The sequence below is a fragment of the Nannospalax galili genome, unplaced genomic scaffold, assembly GCF_000622305.1.
Source record: "Nannospalax galili isolate Female #2095 unplaced genomic scaffold, S.galili_v1.0 scaffold824, whole genome shotgun sequence".
Lineage (NCBI taxonomy): Eukaryota > Metazoa > Chordata > Mammalia > Rodentia > Spalacidae > Nannospalax > Nannospalax galili.
The window spans coordinates 1310736-1329190 of record NW_008351697.1 but is presented as its reverse complement, the minus strand read 5'-3'; the positions used below and the strand labels follow the sequence as shown (position 1 = coordinate 1329190).

Sequence of the window (18455 nt, the reverse complement as noted above, 5' to 3'; positions counted from 1 at the left end):
AATTTTTTTTTTTAGGTCTTTTTGAGACAGGGTTTCCCTGTAGCTCCAGCTGCTCTGGAACTCTCTATATAGACCAGGCTGCCCCTGCCTCCTGAGTGCTGGGATTAAAGGCATGCGCCACCACCCCCCAGCCTAATTTTATTATGTATATACGCATTGGGCAGTCCAGCACTGTAGTTTTACTTACTAACATCTCTACAATGACAAGACTCAGATAAGCAAAGAGACACCAGCTTTTTACAGAACACATGAAAGCTTTGGAGGTTATTTTGGCTAGCGTACTAGACACTCAGGGTTTCAATGATAGATAAACCTCAACAATGAGAACTTGATTCTTTTCCAGGTTCAACAAGGGCAGAAAAAACATGGTTAAAGCTATTAGTTGTTCTTTTTTAATTTAATTTAATTTAATTTATTTATTTATTTTATTTTCAGAGCTTAAAAGGGTTAGAAATTTTTAGAAAAAAATAAGTCTAGTAAAAGTAAACAGGCTATTTGGAAATAATTCTCAGTTATGTTTTAAAGCAGTTATTTCAAATGCTTCAAAATTGCATGCAAACTTATTAGCAAGTAAGCAATATTACACATGCCATATATAATTTCAGAGACATGGGACTTCAGGATGTGAAAGGCTGAGACCTTTGTTTTGCAAATGTAGAAAAACTGCTTTCTCAACAAATAAGACTTGTGTAAGGCAAACCATGATTTTTGTCTACTTGTTTTTATTTTTGTTTTTGTTTTGCTTTGAGGTATAATCGATGAATAAAAAGTCTACATATTTTGGATGCCCATGATGGTTTGATATATTATGAAATAATTCCTAGAATTCAGTTCTGTGGCATACCCCTTGCTGTGTATAGTTACTATTGTTCTGTGGGCTGAGAACATTTAAGTTCCATAATAAATTTCAAGTGATTATGCAATATGCACTCTACTCACCATGGCATACGTTAGAATTCCAGGCTCTATTCATCCCGCATCACCTACTAAATTGACAAGAACACTACACAAAGGCAAAAGTCTCCCAACCTCCAGGTGCCTACACCAGGGTAATATTTAGTTTTATAAAATGTAGTAGTACACATTTTTCTAACATAACATCAGTTCTTTTCTGGTATATTTTCAGCTAGTCATTAGAAAAAATCCCAAATACATTTATGAAGTGGCTTTTCTAAATTATTTTAGTTTGCCATATTTAGACAAGGTATGACTTGGTCACAGTAGTCACCCTGAGGTCATTGCTAAGGAAAGAGTGAGAGCAGGTGCAGCCTTACATTCTGCAAGTTGAACTGCAGCTGTTGCTTATAGGGTGCAAATTCCTGGGCAAGTTCATATCCCTCGTGGTAAAACGTAAATAAACCCTGAAGGAAGGACAAAAGCTGCAAAGAATAAAAAGTGAAATTAAATACACACAAAAAAACCAATCATGAGAACTTTAAAACAAAAGGATCGTTCAATATATAATACCAAAGAAACTGTAATTCATTTCATCGTGATTTTTCAAATTCATGCATTTTCAATCTCTTTGTTTGGCAACAGGATTAAGAACGTGAAACAGAAACCGCAAGAGGTCTTGGTAGATGGTGACCTTTCATCTTCACATCTGGCCATGAACAGCTGTCCCATGAACTGCTCTGCCAGTCAAAAGTATTATGAAATAAACACAACCACAAGATGCAGCAAGGTGGAGGACAGAGACTAAAGCACCATAATCCCTAATCAAGAAAGACCTCAAACCAGAGCAGAAGATGAGAGACGACAGATCCTGTGGTTATGAGGCCAGAAATCATAGGAACCACCAGCCCAAAGGCAGAACCCATTGTCCAGAGGAAGGTAAGAAAAGCCTCCACAAGGGGGCAGCATGGATTTTGGTATTGGATTGAGAGCATTTTATGTCAAGGAATGACAATTCAAATTAGGTAAGAGTTAAATCAAAACAAGGAATTACCAAATGACACAGGATTTTCCTATCCAGAATAAAGTCTTCAGAAGAAAAAAAAAAGATCCCGACCCTAGCCTTGCAATCCCAAATTCATTGGTGCTTAATTGCTGTAAATTTATCTGTACAGTAAGGCAGGAATTATGAGCACATATGTACATATAAGTGCTATCAAGAAACATAATTGATTTGATATTGTATGTAATAATTCAATGAGATTTTATTTCACAGACTTATTCAGTTACTTGATCTGCCTACAGCCTCTTCCTGAAAGAAAGAAAATATTTTTTAAACAGGCCCATAATGTCTGTAGCTTATTATTTTTAAATTAAGGAAGAAACACAATCTGAAACCATTTTCATATGTGAGTAACTTCCTGCCTCCTCCTCTGTCTGGGGAGGTGGGCGGTCCCTGCCAAACATCAACCCATGTGTGTGCATGCTATGATTTCCAACACCTAAGAGCAGGTTCTACTAAAAAACAATGACATCATGCTTTTTTTTCTACAAATAGGTCAACTTCATGCAGAGATATGTTCAGATAAAAAAGTTTCAAAATGCTTTAAGTTTTTATTTTCATTTAATTTTAACCTCCAGTTTAGAAGAAACTAGAGCCTAAAAATGGATTTCAAAAGCTGTCCATTAGACCCTTAATATGTTCATTTAGATTTTTCAGAAATAAAAATAATAAAATACTTATAAAACAGATATTCCAGGAGTCCTGTGGCTTGCTGTTTGATGGTTTAGGAAGTTATTCAAAGGACACTGTTCTCTGTGTGGTGCGTCTGTAATTACCGCATGATGAAATGGTCTCACTGTACACGAGATGGCATAGAAAACAGACACTATTTTAAAACCATCATGAGCTGCCACGTTAAATAAATTGACAAGAAAGATATTTTAAGAATATCTACAATACATCCATAAAGCACCTAATACCCTCAAATCCATTTTTTCCTGATATTCTTAGTGTTCAGAATATGGGAAAAGACAAAGTACTCTGGTGTCAGAAATGTGGTATCAACCATTATGAATCAAACCTCAGACATCACTAAACTCTAACAAATGGCAAAATGTTATCATCAGGGCACAGAGCTTTATGATGTATGGGAATTCTTGATTCTAGCTTGGTGATCCAGCCCTAAAATTATGTTATATATCAAAAAGATAAGATGCGTACAGAAAGTGTGTGTACTCTCCACTGTGCCCGCAAGTACCTGACAAACATCCTTTCACAAAAAAGGACTCCTGATGCCTATCAGTTCACTAGGGCTCCCAAAACTTTCCTATGGAAGTCATTTGACAAGAGACTGTGGTAAGTCAATGTCCTACTTTGCTTTTCTGGTGCTGTGATTAACACCATAACCAAATGCAACTTGGAGAGGAAAGGATTTATTTCAGCTCACAGATTGCAGTTCATGGTCCAGGGAGTCCAAGGCAAGAGCTAAAGGCAGGAACCTGGAGTCAGGAACTGAAGCAGAGACCACGGAGGAATGCTACTTACTGGCTTGCTCAGCTAACTTTTTTATACCACCCAGATCCACCTGCCTAGCGATGGCACCATCTACAGTGGACTAGGCCTTCCTACAGCAATTCAGAAAATGCCTCACAGACATGAACAAGGGCCAGTCTGATGAAAGACATTCCTCTTCCCAGGTGATTGTAGTTTGGGTCAAGATGACAAAGAGAGACCACAGAGACCTGATGTCAAATTCTTAATCATGCTTTAAGACGCCCGAATCTAGTTCCTCCACTTCACGGACATAACTGTATACTACTTCAGTTGAGATGAAAAGCTGTCCACCAGCATCTTCAGCAGGGTTCAGATTCACTTAATAGGAGCCACATGCTTTCTCTCACAACTGCATGAAAAGCATGCAGTAAAGACTGCACAATTCTGATGAAAGCACATTCAGTTACACACCAAGAGGTGCCTTTTTTCTGTACACATCTTTAGAAGTGCTTTGGAAAAGTTTAAATAAAAATGTGTATGAAATAACAGCCTCTAGATGGCAGAAGAGTTCAACTTTTCTTTTTCTTTCTTTTTTCTTTCTTTCTTTCTTTTTTTTTTTAAAGATTTGAAGCCCTTGTCCAGAAACTCCAATGGACTCTCATGAATATTTGAATATTGCCCTGTTCTGACTTTTTTCTGGCTCCCTGTCTAGAACTTGTAATGCTAACTACTCTTGCCTTTACTTCTTCTTCACATCCCCTATTCATGATTCAAGGACTTTCTTTTCTCCTTAGAGACAAGAGCTATGGAATCTGGGAGTCTTTTAGATAGACCAACTGAAGGGGTACCCCAACTGCCTCACCCTACATCCCTGTTCAGAATGGAAGAAGCCAGAGTGGTCGGCGTCCCTATTCCCTAATGGCAATTTGGGTAACCCCTTCAGAGGATGAAATGATTAGAATAGGAGGTAGGAATTGGCTAGGCAGTTAAGGTAAAGAGACTCCAAAGAAATGTAGCCAGTTTCTTGGCTAAAAGTCAAAATGTCCTTGGGCCTCTTAGTAGCATACTCTATTCCAAAGGCCAAAAATGTTAAAAGTATTTGGGACCTTGTATCTAATCCTTAAAAGATTTTAGGGTTACCTCTTCAGAGGGGGGAATGTTGGAGGGGAGGGAGTGGGCATGGACTTAATCAAAATACCTTATATACATGTATGATTTTCTCCATAAAGTTTTTGTAAAAATTAAAAAAAAAGAGATTTGACTATATCCTAGTTCCTTTTATCTTTGACAAATTTGATGGTGTTAAACCAAGGGAACTCATGAGGGCAATCTTAAAACTGAAGAGCTGTGCTTGATACAGGCCTCTTTTCTTTGGTCAGTGGCCTAAGAGGTTGGGATGTTGTGGGAAAAACTGTAGTCTTAGCTTATCTTAAAGGAAATTTGACCTTTACAAGAATAACATCCATAATAATTAGTAATTACAATAAATACTCATTTTACATCTATTTGTTTATTTAGAATGTGTGTGTGTGTGTGTTTGTAGTGTGTGTGTGTGTTTGTGTTTGTGTGTGTGTGTGTGTGTGTGTGTGTGTGTGTGTGTGTGTGTGATTGGCTCACGTGCAGGTCAGAGAAGAACTTCCAGGAGTGAATATGAGTTTAGGAGGTTGAGTTCAGGTCATCAGGCTTGTCAGCGAGTGCCCTTACCTGTTGAGCCATCTCACCAAGATCTGATTTGGAGGGTGGTTAAATATTTTATTTAATATTCATACATAAAGTAGAATGTGTTTGGCTCCGATTCACCCCATTTCCTCTCTTCCCACTCCTTTTCTATCCTCTGCCACCTTTCTCTCCCAGCTTTATGTTCTCTCTCTCTCTCTCTCTCTCTCCATCCCCCTCCCTGCTCCCCCCAAGCCCACTGAGTTTATTTAGTGATGCCTGTATGTGCATTGGTGTGGGACCACCTACTGCATAGCATCCCTGCGAAAGAAAGAAAAAAAGATTCTCTGCCTCTCAGTAGTCATCAGCTGCCAACAGCACCCTAGTTAGGTCTGGGATTCATGAGCCCCTCCCTCATCTACGCTGAGATTTTAGCTGCTTTGACCTTGTGCAAGTCTTGCAGTCACAGCAATTGTGGGCTCCTGTGTGCAATGGTGCTGTCATGCAAATGTATGGTAAATGCCATCTCACTACAAATATCCATCCCCTCTGGCTTCTACAATCTTTTCACCCCCTTTTCCCCAGTGACCCCTGCGCCTTAGGGGGAAGGAATGTGATAGAGATGTCCCATATAGAGCTGAGCACTCCATACTCTCCTATGTTCTGCACACTGATCAGTTGTTAGCTACATATGTCTCTATGTATTAATCAACACCTACTGCAGAAGGAAGCTTCTGCAGCGAAGGCTGATACGCTAACCTATGGGTATGAAGATAAGCATTTAGAGGGCAGTTTATTACTACGTCCATTTAATGAAATAGAAATAGATTCGCCCTTAGAGTCTATGACTCAGCCAGCCCATGTTTCTGGCCCAGTTAACAGTATCAGGCATGGGCTCTGTCTTGTGGAGCAGGACTTAAATCCAATCAGAAAGTGGTTGGTTACTCCAGAAACATTCCTGCCACTATTGCACCAGGGGGCATATCTTGCCAGACCAGTTGCTATTGTAACTCCTTGGAGGCCTGGAGAGTAAGCAAGGACAATGTTAATACCTGTAATGTTTGAGGGTGGGTCTCTATGGGATCCCATTAACCAACAATTTAAAAAGAAGTAACACATATATAATACTCAAGATTTGTTTTTAAAACAAGTTCCTTTAGTACCAGGAAAATCTATCATACTTTACTATTACTGAGGGATTTAGAATCAAATTACTACTTATCAATCCAATAACCTGACCAAAAATCAAGGTTGATATTGTGTTTTTAGGCAGTCTTTAAAATCAACGGCAGTAATTTTCCCACCCATTAATTACCAATTGACTGATATAGATGTGGTATGTACTGGTTACTTTGCTCTTTACACAATACCTGCCAGAAACAATGTAAGAGTGCCAGGGCTTATTTGGCCAACAGCTCCGAAGACAGAGCGTGAACACTGCCCAGAGGGAAGCAAAAGAGACTTCTGGCAGGAGGCCATACCCCCCTCCCCAATTCCTCCAGAGGCCATACCCCCCTCTCCAATTCCTCCAGTCACGCCCCACCTCCTAAAGATTCCACAACCTCCTCCAACAGTTTTACCAGCTGGGGACCAAGTGTTCAAGCTCAGGAGCCTGTGGGACATTTAGCATTCAAACTACATCATGTTTCCAGATGAGTCACGTTTTAAAGACCCACAGTTACAAGTGATACTAACACAGGGCAGAGAAAAGAGACTGGAGCGGCACGGGAAGAGACCTCCACGGGAGGATGCGAAGCATTTCCAGGTCACTGATGCGCACCCAGACTGGGCAAAAAGTGAGGTGTGAACACTCATAACTATTAATAATAATCTGTTTTGGAAACAGGGTCTCCTGTATCCTAGGCTGGCCTGGAACTGGTTCGGTAGTAGAGGATGACCTTGAACTTCAGATTCTCCTGCCTCCTCCCCCTCCCAAGTGCTAGGATTACAGGCATGTATGACAATATTCAATATCTGTGGTATAAAATTCTATGAAGTGAGTATCATAAAGAATGCCGTTCATGTGAATCACTGTCTCCTGTTTATATTTTCTATTTGTGTTTTCTACTTTGTTGTTTACAATCAGAGGCGGTAAGTCCTATCAGAGTTAAAAGTAGATGAGACTGATAAATTTTTGCAATATACAACAGTAATCAAACGGGAATTGGGTTCACACATCAGAAGACAGCAAAATCAGTAAAGCATTCTCAAATGCTCATAGCTCCTGGAAGTTTTTATCTCTAAAAAAAATTGAAAAGGAAATTTTAGTGAACTGGTGAACCAGTTGAGCAGGTAAAGGCATCTGCTGCCAAGCTGAAGACCTGAGTTTGATCTCATGGATCTGTATGGCATAAAGAGAGAAGGGATTTCCACAAGCTGTCCTCTAACTTCCACATACTCAAACACATACACACACGCACATGTAATCAATTAATGCATTTTTTAAATTGGTGGCTCATACCTATAATCCTGACACTCTAGAATTAGAGGCAGGAGGACCAGGAGTTCAAGCTCGCCTCAACTACATAATGAGTTTGAGGCCAGTCTGGGCTATGTGAAACCCAATGCCAGAGAAACAAACAACAAAATACATAAAACCAAACTAATTGTTTTGTAAATACCTAAGATTAACCTGCATGCTCATACTCTGTTGATCTCACTGTATTCTTCACATTACTGAGATAGAAATTGGGCAGAACACCAAAGACATGCTGAGGCTAGAAATGGGGATGACACTAAGCTGACAGGACTATTTGGTTTGGCCAGACATTCTAATAGGAAAAACCCAGCAGCCAAGAAAATAATGTGGAAGACAAACTTAGCATCCACTTTGTGGTGCTCCAAGAAAGCACATGTTACCGGTGGCCACACTGGGGATAAGGTGGCAGGGAGGATGGGAAGGCCTCTCACTTCTCCCCAGTTCATAAATTCTTATAATTCTGCTACCACCTGTGAGCTAGTCAGTTTGTAATCCCCATCTGATGTCATCCTCTAGAGAGTACGGCTGAGTGTTCCCAGATAGAACCAAGGGGCCGTAAAGAAACACAGACAAGGCACCCGCCTGCCCCACCTCAGTCTCCAGAAGGCACAGATGAGAAGATCTTTCCAGGTGTGGCGAGGGCTCAGCGGCACAGCCAATGGGCAATGTCAGAAGGAAATGGTCACCCACAAAGAAGAAATACACATGAAATTTGTCAGAATTAATGGGCCTAATATTGTGGCCGTAAAAAGAGCTCCAATTTAGAAATACCAAGACGCTCAGGTTACTGAAGTTTTCCAGATAGGGAAGAAGTTTGGCAGCAAGATGGCTGGTGTTCAAACAACGGTAGGGGGCTGGAGAGCAGGCTCAGTCATTACGGGCACCCACTGCTCTTACAGTGGATGTGGGTTTGGTTCCCAGAACCCACACAACCACCTGTAACTCCAGCTCTGGGGAATCTGAGTCCTTCTTCTGTCCTTCATGGGCACTGGTATACACATGGCATATATTCACACAGACACATACACATGAATACAAAAAAAAAAGTCCTGAAAAATAACAAATAAACCATAGTAGGGCTTTGAAGCAAGCCTTAGTCAATAAGAGGGGACCAGAAATTACAAGTAGTAGTCTCTGTCATACAATAGGTGACATTAGGCTGACTAGACCCCAAGTGAACATCATGTCTCCTAAAGTTATATGAAGTTTAATCAGATCCTAAAAGGGTCTCTTAGGTAAGTAACTTGTTCATCCTACAGGATTTGAAGATTTAGCTGTTTGGTAAGCAGAATTTGGACTGAAGTCTGTAATCCCAAATAAAAGGTGAAAATTAAATCTGGGAGACTGAGTTATGGTCTCTAGCTCCTTAATCCTCCTAGCTAAGGGGCTGGTCTTACAGCTTGCCAAGTGCCTTGTTTACAGGACAGAGTCAGAGGGCTCTGGCAAAGCAGAGGACCTGGAAGTCAGGAGGGGAACTGTACTTCTTGCAGGCTCTGTTTTCTCTCATTTTCTGCAAATTTAGGGCATCACTAGGAAATGGATTATGACAAATGAGTTTTGAAATAGTCACCCTTTCCTTTCTACATCATGATCATCTCCACTAATGCATAAATAGGGTATTTCATTTTTATTATAAATGAGTATTTCAAAGCTTGACATAGGAAGAAAACAATGGCTTAGCTATGGCTCACTTTATACAACAGCAACCCTGTCTTCTCGGCTCAGGGAACCTCCGATCTATATATCTGCAGCCGAAGATTACCTTGATGCCAGAGTCTACCTCATCTATCATAGATGTCACCTTGTGAGGATGCTCACAGAAGGGACATTGTTACTTATTAGGCCATCCTTTGGGAAAGATGCTAAGAAAATGAAGTAAGCTTATAAAGACCAACCACCTGTTCTTTTCTGTAATATAGTCTCCATTAGGGAATCCATTACTTCCTATATTAACTTAGGAACATAAATAACTTCACAGGCAAAGTCAGGCAGGTCCTAGCTCTGTAAGGAAGGGGCCATGGGGCAGTGAGAGAAGGGGGACTCTAGATTTTCTCTCTTCATGTAAAAGTTTGGTCAATAGGGTACTCTATTGATAGGGTCCATTCACTTCTAAATAGGTAACATTACCTTTCTCAAATTTCTTACAAAAATCAACTTAAGGAAAGATAGAAAGGTTTATTTTGGTTTATGTCTTGAAGGTGCAGTCAATCAGACTGGAGGGGGCAGTGAGTTCATGGCAGGGGGTGTAGGGTTGATTCCCCCCCGCCCCATGTCAGTCCAGTGGGACCCAGAGATGGGGATGCAGGCACTCATCTGGCTTTCTCCTTTTCCTCTTTTTATTCAGTCCAGGATGCCCCCACCCTGGGGATGGTTCCCCCTGCCTTCAGGACTGCTCTTTCCTATTCCTCAATTAATCCACTCACAGACAGATTCAAACGTGAGCTATCCTTGTGCCCTGGTCATTTCTTAATCCAATCAAGTTGACAATAAGAATTTACTGCCACCGTACTAGACAGCATTTTTTAGTTTTAAATTAAGAAGCTTTATCCCTAGAGCAGTTTTAGGTTTGTGGGATAAAGGAAAGGTTCTGACAGACCCATTCAAGCACCCACCCTGCCTCCTCAGAATCCCTCTATGGTTAATATCTTGCATTTCTGTGTAGATTTATTACAGTTGATGAACCCACACTGATACAGTATTATTAACTGAATCCATAGCTCACTTTTTTGTTGTTGTTGTTGTTGGTCTTTTTGAGACAGGGTTTCCCTGTAGCCCCAGCTGGCCTGGATTCACTATGTAGACCAGGCTGGCCTCAAAGTCACAGAGATCCACTTGCCTCTGCTTCTGCCTCCTGAGTGCTGGGATTAAAGGTGTGCGCCACCACACCCGGCTCATAGTTCACTTTTTGAACTGTATACTGCACAGGTTTTTTACAAGCACATGTCATTCATTCATTCATTCATTCATTCATTCATCATTCCATTCTCCATTACAGGAGGCGTTACTGCCCTGAAAGTTGCCTGCCTTCCCTGTATTCACCTTTCTCCCACTTCCCTCTTTTTATTTTCATTGATCACAATTTTAAATAGAAAAAAAAAATCATGCTAAAGTGTGTCTCCCCCAGATCATTTTTGAGGCTATTATTTTTAAGAAAATGAAAACTTACCGGTTCAACAAATTCAAACTTCTTCTTTTCTTGAACCTCTTGAATTTTAAAGACATATTCTAATGATGCTTCATAGAAATTCTGATGTTCTCGGTCAATCTGTGAATCTGCCTAAAGAACGAAGGACAGGCAAAGCATGACACAGGTGCGATCAGGGATGAGTCTATACACAGAGGGAGTCAACACACACTTCATTACGAATCTTTATTAAATACTAACTCTTGCAAAAGTTTTAATGGAATTCTTACTCATCAGAGCCTAGAAGGTATAAAGTCGAGATAAATTCAGACACACATGTACAGAAATAAGCATACAATCACTTGATACAATGAGCACATTGGTGAATTAAATATAAAGGCTACAATAAAAAAATTTTAAAAGGAGGTATATTAAAAGTTACATTAAAATTATGGAGAAAATTTCAAAAGATGTACGTAAACGCATATGAAGATCTATAGACTCACAGAAGATTTTGAGAGGAAATGGAAGTATCTGCCTCTCACCTTGACAACTGACATTAGATTAATTCAAGCTACGAATGGGGAGGCAGAAGTCTAAAAGGAGAGGGAGGGTCAAAAGAGGGTGAAGGAACATAGGTGTGAGGACAAAGGAAGGAGGTGTGGTTTGAAGGAGGAGGGACCAGCAGTGTGGTAAGGGGAGGTAGGGATGCCAGGGTATTGGTGGGGGGAGCACAATGGTATAGATGCATGAAACATCACAGTGCAACCCACTTCTTTTTATGCTAAAAAATGAGATAGAGAGAAGGAAGGGGGGAAGGAGGGAGAGAAGGGGGAGGGAGGGCTAGAGGAATGGAGAGAGGGAGGGAGAGAGGGAGGATGAACAGACATCGATGCCATGAGGAGATGTGGTGGAGTATGGCAGAGCTGGCTTCAGAAAAACAAAGGGGGCAGCAGAGACAGTGAACAAGCCTCAGTCTGAACGATCTTGGATGTTGCATGGCAAATCTGGATTCTGCTCAAGGACGAAGCATCTGAGAATACTAAGCGGAAGAGCTACATCATTAGGGGAAATCTAGGGAAGACAGCATGTTAGCAAAGCCAAAAAGGCAAACAAAAATCCAGTGGTTCCAGCCTGGTGAATCATGTTTCCTCACGTCAGGGACAACTCTTTGGACTGCAGTGAGGTTTGCTTGATGCAGTGTGGGAGAGAGCTAACGGGATCATTTCACTCTCGTATTGACTTTGTCTCTCCTCCCTGTCCTGTGCCCTCTAACCAACCCCACATGCACCCTTGAAGAGCAACTCTGGTTCTATAAAGGGACATAAATTACTTTTCTTGCCCTGTTCCACTCTCCTCGCTGCCAGCTCAGATTACTGAAAGCAGGAGAAAGAATAGGCTCTCTGCAGAGTCGAGCACCCATCAATAAATAATCAGGGGCTAGAAAATTGCTCTGGAGCCATTTACAATGGTAATGTGGCACGCAAAAGGCAACATAAGAAAGCTAAAATTAAATTTCTTGCCCTGGTCATTGCAGCAACATGGGTTTCATTTGGAATGCCTCTAAAAATAATTACATACTTATTATGTGTTTGGCAATATAATTATAAATCACCCAATATTATCAGCAATGCACTTGAGGTTTCTAACATTGAGAATTCCAAAGTTTTGAACTAACACATGTGGAAAAGATATATTTGAGCCCAAAATTTCCTTGCTATCAAGAATCATTTCGGAAATACAGAGGAACCAATAGAAAGAAAATTCGGATTCCAGATAAACTCTATCACTTTGCCTTTTCCCAACACTTGAACTACACAGGAAAGTGAATGAATTAAGAGAGCCTGAAGTGGTTGTTCCTAACCAACAGGTTATGCAGAAGAGTTAGGCTGGCAGGCCTGACTGTTAGCTTTTGGTACTTATTTATAAGATTGGCCCTTGGTCAGTTCCTGGGATATAATTTCAAGAGGGTCCTTCCCACTGCAACAAGTTTGGTAGATATGAAAATATTCCAAAGACACTTGCGTCTTTCAATCTGACTACCAAGCTATTGAAACAATGGAGACCCAGAAATGGGAATGTCTCCAGTGAGTTCATGCTGGGAGAAGAAAAGGACTAGGAGCCTGGCTCCAGCTGGGGTGGGGGGTACTTATCTCACTGAAAAGAGATTTCCCACAGTTCTAAGTACTTGTCAGACCACCTTGCAGGATGGGTCAGTGGTGGGGAGGACTCCATCTAGACCAGGACTGCTTAGATGTGCATGTCTGGTCCTCTACTTAAGTGTTAATATAACTTCAGGACCCTGAAAATGGATTGGGGCAGGAGATGTCACTGGATCTCTTTATCCCTCTTCCTAGTGTACTCACATTGAATACACCTTTTTATACTTTTACTATTAATTGGGTTGTTTTAACTGGCTTCTTGAGGACAGTGGCCAAATCTGGCTCCTTGGGATACAGATCATGAGTCTAGGTACTGTAACATAATCACTAACTAATAAAATGGTGTATGTGCCTGACCTGTTTTGTAAGGGATGCGGTTTATGCTCTAGGAATTTGCAATGTAGGTTGGAGCTCAGGTGGCTCTGTGATTGTCCTCCAATAAAAACCCAGGGTGCTGAGTCCCTGGGTCCAAGTTGCTCCTTGGTTAAGGCAGCATTCCGCATGTGTGGTTATAACTCCCAGCCAAGGGAACCCAGTGCACCCTGATGTCTCCACCGGGCGAGGACTGGTAGAGGTCAATACGGCACTCAACTTCCTCTAGACGTGGCTCTATGCAGGTTTTCTCTCTTCTAATTTTTCACTCTGTCTCATCACTGCACGAATCACAGCCATGAATCTGACTACAGACTGAGTCCCATGAGCTTTCCTGGCCATTCACAGCCCTAGTGATAGTCCAGGTGACCCCTGACATAAGAGTATGAAGAGATTTCTCTAATGTGTACTGTGGTATTCTGCCCCAGACCCCTTCCAATGGGGATGGGGGGGGTTTGCCAATTGCCAGTTTTAGATGTTTCTGCATACCACTATACAACCGAAATTTGACCCACCAAAGGTGCTCTGAAAAGTCACCAGAGGGAACGGCACTCAAAGACGATGACAGCTTAACTCCTTCTTGATGCTAAATGGAGAAAGGCATCTAACTTTAGTTTTTAAAATGTATTTATCTTTATTCTATATGTATGAATGTTTTACCTACGTGCATGTAGGCACCTCCTGTGTGCAATGTCTGTGGGGGTCAGAACAGGGTGTTGGATCCCCTAGAACTAGTGTTAAAGACAGCTGTGAGCAGCCATGTGGGTGCTGAGAATTGAACCCAGGTCCTCTGCAAGAAAAACAAATGCTTTTAACAGCTGAGTCATCTTTCCAGCCCTGATAGAGGCATTTTTAACTTGAGATGAATTCCTTTAAAACATAAGTTGACTACGTCAGTCACTAAAAACAATACTTAAGGCAGGATTGAAAGCTATAGCCCGTAATCTTAACACTAAGGAGACTGAGGCAGGAGGAATTCTTTGAGTTTGAGACCACTCTGGGCTATAGAGTGAAGGGCTCTGCCTCACCAAAAGGAAAACAAAATTTGCTTCTAAGTCTGGTAGCGACAGGTGTTGTATATTTTATACTAAGAAGAACAACAATGTGATTGAGCATTCAGACTGGGATGATTTTAAAACACGCAGGGAACTAGCAGGAACTATACCAGAACAGCAGGTTTACCCTGTTGTTTACACAGCAAAAGGACTATAAAGGAAGAAACCAAATGAATGTTGTAAGAAAGCCACATGGTTCTGCAAATACTTAAAGTCTTCATTATCTACAATAAGCTTGCTAGATTTGAAAAGGTGCAGGGGTGGGGGCCTCCAGGGGGGCTACGTGCTAAAGGATCTCCCCAGGATTTGGAAAGATTTTAGGTAGTCCCAGAAAAACGGGGAGGTTTAGATTAAGTGGAAATAAAAAAATAGAATAAAGAAATCAGAAGTTATAGCTGCGTGTGGTGGTGACACCTGGAATTCCAGGTGGCTAAGGAAGGCAGTCAGGATTCCAGGCCCAGACTGGGCTACACAGTAACAGTTCTGCCAGGGGTACACAGCAAGATCCTGTGAGGGAGGGAAGGAGAGAGAGAGAGGAAAGAGGGGAGAGAGGGGAAAGAGGGAGGAGAGGGGAGAGGGGAGAGGGGAAGAGGGAGAGGGCAGAGAGAGGAGAGAGAGAGGAGACAGACAGAGACAGAGATAGAGGCAGAGATAGAGACAAAAAAACAGACAGCTGGGCGTGGTCGTGCACGCCTTTAATCCCAGCACCTGGGAGGCAGAGGCAGGCGGATCCCTGTGAGTTCAAGGCCAGCCTGGTCTACATAGTGAGTTCCAGGACAGCTGGGGCTACAGGGAGACCCTGCCTCAAAAAAAAGACAGAAAAAAAAAGAGACAGAGATACAGATATAGACAGAATCAGAAGTTATATGTAGAGGGTTCAAAGTAGGTTACTGAATGTTTAGCTGGGAATGATGTACAATGTCAGTTAAGGCAGACGTGTCAGTAAGTAGAAACGACATTCCAGAGAGACTGCAGAACCTTGAGGAAGACTTGACAAGGTCCTGAGGCAGGATTCACTCAAGAAGATTCATGTGAGGACACTGCAGAGTAAACTAATAAAACGGGGGTGGTGCCTGCAAAGATGTCTTCTCTGTAGTGGCAAATGATGGGAGCACTCTCATATAGCAAAGGTCAGTTGAAAGATAGGCCAGGAAAGCAAAGGAAGAATCCAAGATCGATTCGATATACCAAGTCACACCAGCACTGAAAACTGTTGAAGCAATGAGAGCATTTAGGAAAGGCAGTGCTGTGTAAGATGTCATGTGAACCAGTGAGTGGCAGCCAGTGGTCCTGGGAACAGTGGGTTGTACAAAGTGGCTAGGCACAGCAGGATCGCTACCCGGGAGACGGTGTACACAAGGAAGGAGCTTCGGGACAGATGCTAAAGGTGAGGAGTAGAGATGCAGGAACGGAGCTCAGGGACTGGTTTTACAGGGGTGGGCATAGCAGGAATCCGGAGAGGGAGTAGTCAGTGAGAGGTGGAAGAGCAGATGGGACTTCTAAAGGGAATCCACTATTACCTTTACTTTTCCTCTAGCCATAAAAGCAATGAAGTCATTACTCTAAGCTCATTACTTAGCATATCACAGTAAAAGTAGGATTGCTACACCCCCACAGCTAATATTGGGATGTGTAACATAACACAAACTTACTTTAGAATGAATCAGATGATACTCTGTATTCTTGTTTATTTGCTAATTCTAGTACTATTTCCCAAGTCTTTTAGTGATTCACCAAGATAATTTTACAGGTTTTTCTTTATACGTATATGTATGTGGTGTGTATAGGCACATGGATGCATATGAGTCCATGCTGGGTGCTCCACTTGCCTGTGACTGTGTATGTGGCGGTCAGAGGTCAACACCAGGTGCCTTCCTCTATGCTTTCCACATTTTTATTTTTTTTGAGACAGTGTTCCCTTACTCAGGAGCTCACCATTTTGACTGGACCGGCTGACCAGCAAGCACCTGGGAGCTGTCTGTCTCCACCACTAGCACTGGAGTTACAGGTACACGACACCACACCAGCTTTTAAAGAACTGGTGCTGGGAATGCAAACTCAGGTCCTTATACTTGGGCAGCAGGCCCTTTACCCTCTGAGACATCACCCCAGCCCACAACACCACCTTCAAAAAGTAACAGCTGTACACAATTCATTTTTAGTTACGTTATGTGTATTTACCCTAATCATTTTTTATACCATTTCAGATGTTTGTAAATGTTTGTATTGTGGGTATTTTGTCTTTATATGAGTCACACACTCAATAAACTCATTTCTGATGATTATTTTAAAGATTTTATTTTAATTTTAATTATGTATATTTGTGTTTTATATACATATATATGGCTACGTACACAGGAACAAAGGTGGCCACAGAGGCCAGCAGAGGGCATCAGATCCCCTGGAGATGAAATTACAGGCAGTTACGACTTGCCTGACATGGGTGCTAGTAACTGAACTCAGGTCCTCTATGAGAACCATATGTGTTCCTAACCACTGAGCCATCTCTCCAGCCACTCCCCCTTAAAATTTTTATTTATTTTTATTTTATGTGTATGAGTGTTTGCCTGCATGTATGTAGGTGCACCACCTGCATGCAATGCCTGAGGAGACCGGAAAAGGGCATCAGATCCCCTAGAACTGGAGTTAGCAGATTGTTGTTAGCTGCCACATGGGTGCTGGGAACTGAACCTGGGTCTTCTGCAAGAGCAGCCAAAGGTCTTAACCACTGACCCATTTCTCCAGCCCCATCCAACTATCCTCTTTTAATTTTAAATTTTAATTATGTATGTTTGTGCAAGGGAGTGCAGGTGCTCTGATCATTTATGGGGGACAAAGTCCTAACAAGAGAAATAATGTCAACTGCCTGGTACATTTTATGTTTGCTGGCATAAGATTTATATGAAGAATATTCAGTATTTTTATGTTCTATGGGGAGAACAAACGCATGCCCAGAGAGAGCCTCATGCCTTCACTAATAATAGATTTTTGTCTTTTATTAAAAATGACATCTGAGAGTTTGCATTTTTAATACGTGTGTCATGGAAACAATCTTCATGACAGCTTACATCTCCTCTTTGGTCGCCTTCCTCTTGTATCCTTAGCCATTTTTCACCAGTTTGCAAATATTTCTTATATGAGAGGATAACCCTGCTCTGTGTTGTATAAACTTCCTAATGCTTTGCCATTTAATTTGGTTTGATGTCTTTTGAAATAATTTATTTTTCTGCATTCAGATCTTTCTACTTTCCTTTACTATCTCGTCCTTTTAGTTTATCCAAGAAAGGAACCAAATATTATTTTTTCCATCCACTGCAAAGCCTGTGGACTTGACAAGCTTGGCTCTAATTCTCCCATTATTCACTGGGGCATTGGGAACTTTGTCAGCACAAGCTGACCTTTCAGTGCAGTGCCAGTTACTTTTTTCCTGAGCAAAATGAGTAGAAGGCAGCTGTGAGGTGGGAAGGCACGGAGGGGCTTCCTGAGAGTCAGCTAATAAGCCAGGTGCTGATGGGAGGCCAGAGCTGCTCTGGATAGAACAGGTGACATTTAATGCCACGTGAGTGGCAGTTTCTCTCTCCAACAGGTTTGATTCCTGGGGGGACAGGAGGGAAACTTCCAAGCCACGTTTTTCCTTGTCTACACTATACACCCTAAGGAACACCTTTAATCCAAATTAACTTGTGTTGTGTTAGGGGCTGTGCTTCCTAACAACAACAAATGTGTGTTTGTGCACTGGAGAGTGACATGGGAGAACATTGCTAACTATGTTGAAACCTTTTCCAGCCTCCAACTAACACAGAACCCAAACCAATACTCTGTTATACTCTAGCCCAAAGCACTGAGGGCAACTAGCAAGGAAAGTATTAAGCAACAAGCTATGTTGTCAGGGAAAAATGAAACACATCCTACAGAGGATTTGAAATTGTGGGAACAGTTGTCACGTTCTAGAAGGAGGGAAGCAGCTCTCTAAGCCTGTGTATCTGAAGATCCTGACATGGCAGGAACCGGACATGAGGCACTGGTAACAATTGGGAAAGCCCCCTATCACACACGACCACATCCACAGCCACACTACAACCTTTCTCTCCAAGGCTTATTCTGTTGCCATGTATAAAGAGAAACATAGGCATTTAAAACATGACACAGAATACTATATTGTAACAGCAGTGATAAATCCTTATAAAATTAAACATGCCAAAGAAATTTGAAAAAA

General features: G+C 41.7%; 1 protein-coding gene across 1 annotated transcript in view; it reads right to left on the bottom strand.

The window, feature by feature from the left end:
* Positions 1 to 18455, bottom strand: part of Arhgap42 (Rho GTPase activating protein 42) — a 311085-nt gene that overhangs the window by 55469 nt on the left and 237161 nt on the right. The window contains exons 6-7 of the mRNA XM_008848669.3: positions 10693 to 10803; positions 1275 to 1379 (exon numbers count right to left, since the gene is read on the bottom strand). Of these exons, the coding sequence (XP_008846891.1) occupies positions 1275 to 1379; positions 10693 to 10803 (216 nt within the window). The remainder of the gene's footprint in view (positions 1 to 1274; positions 1380 to 10692; positions 10804 to 18455) is intronic.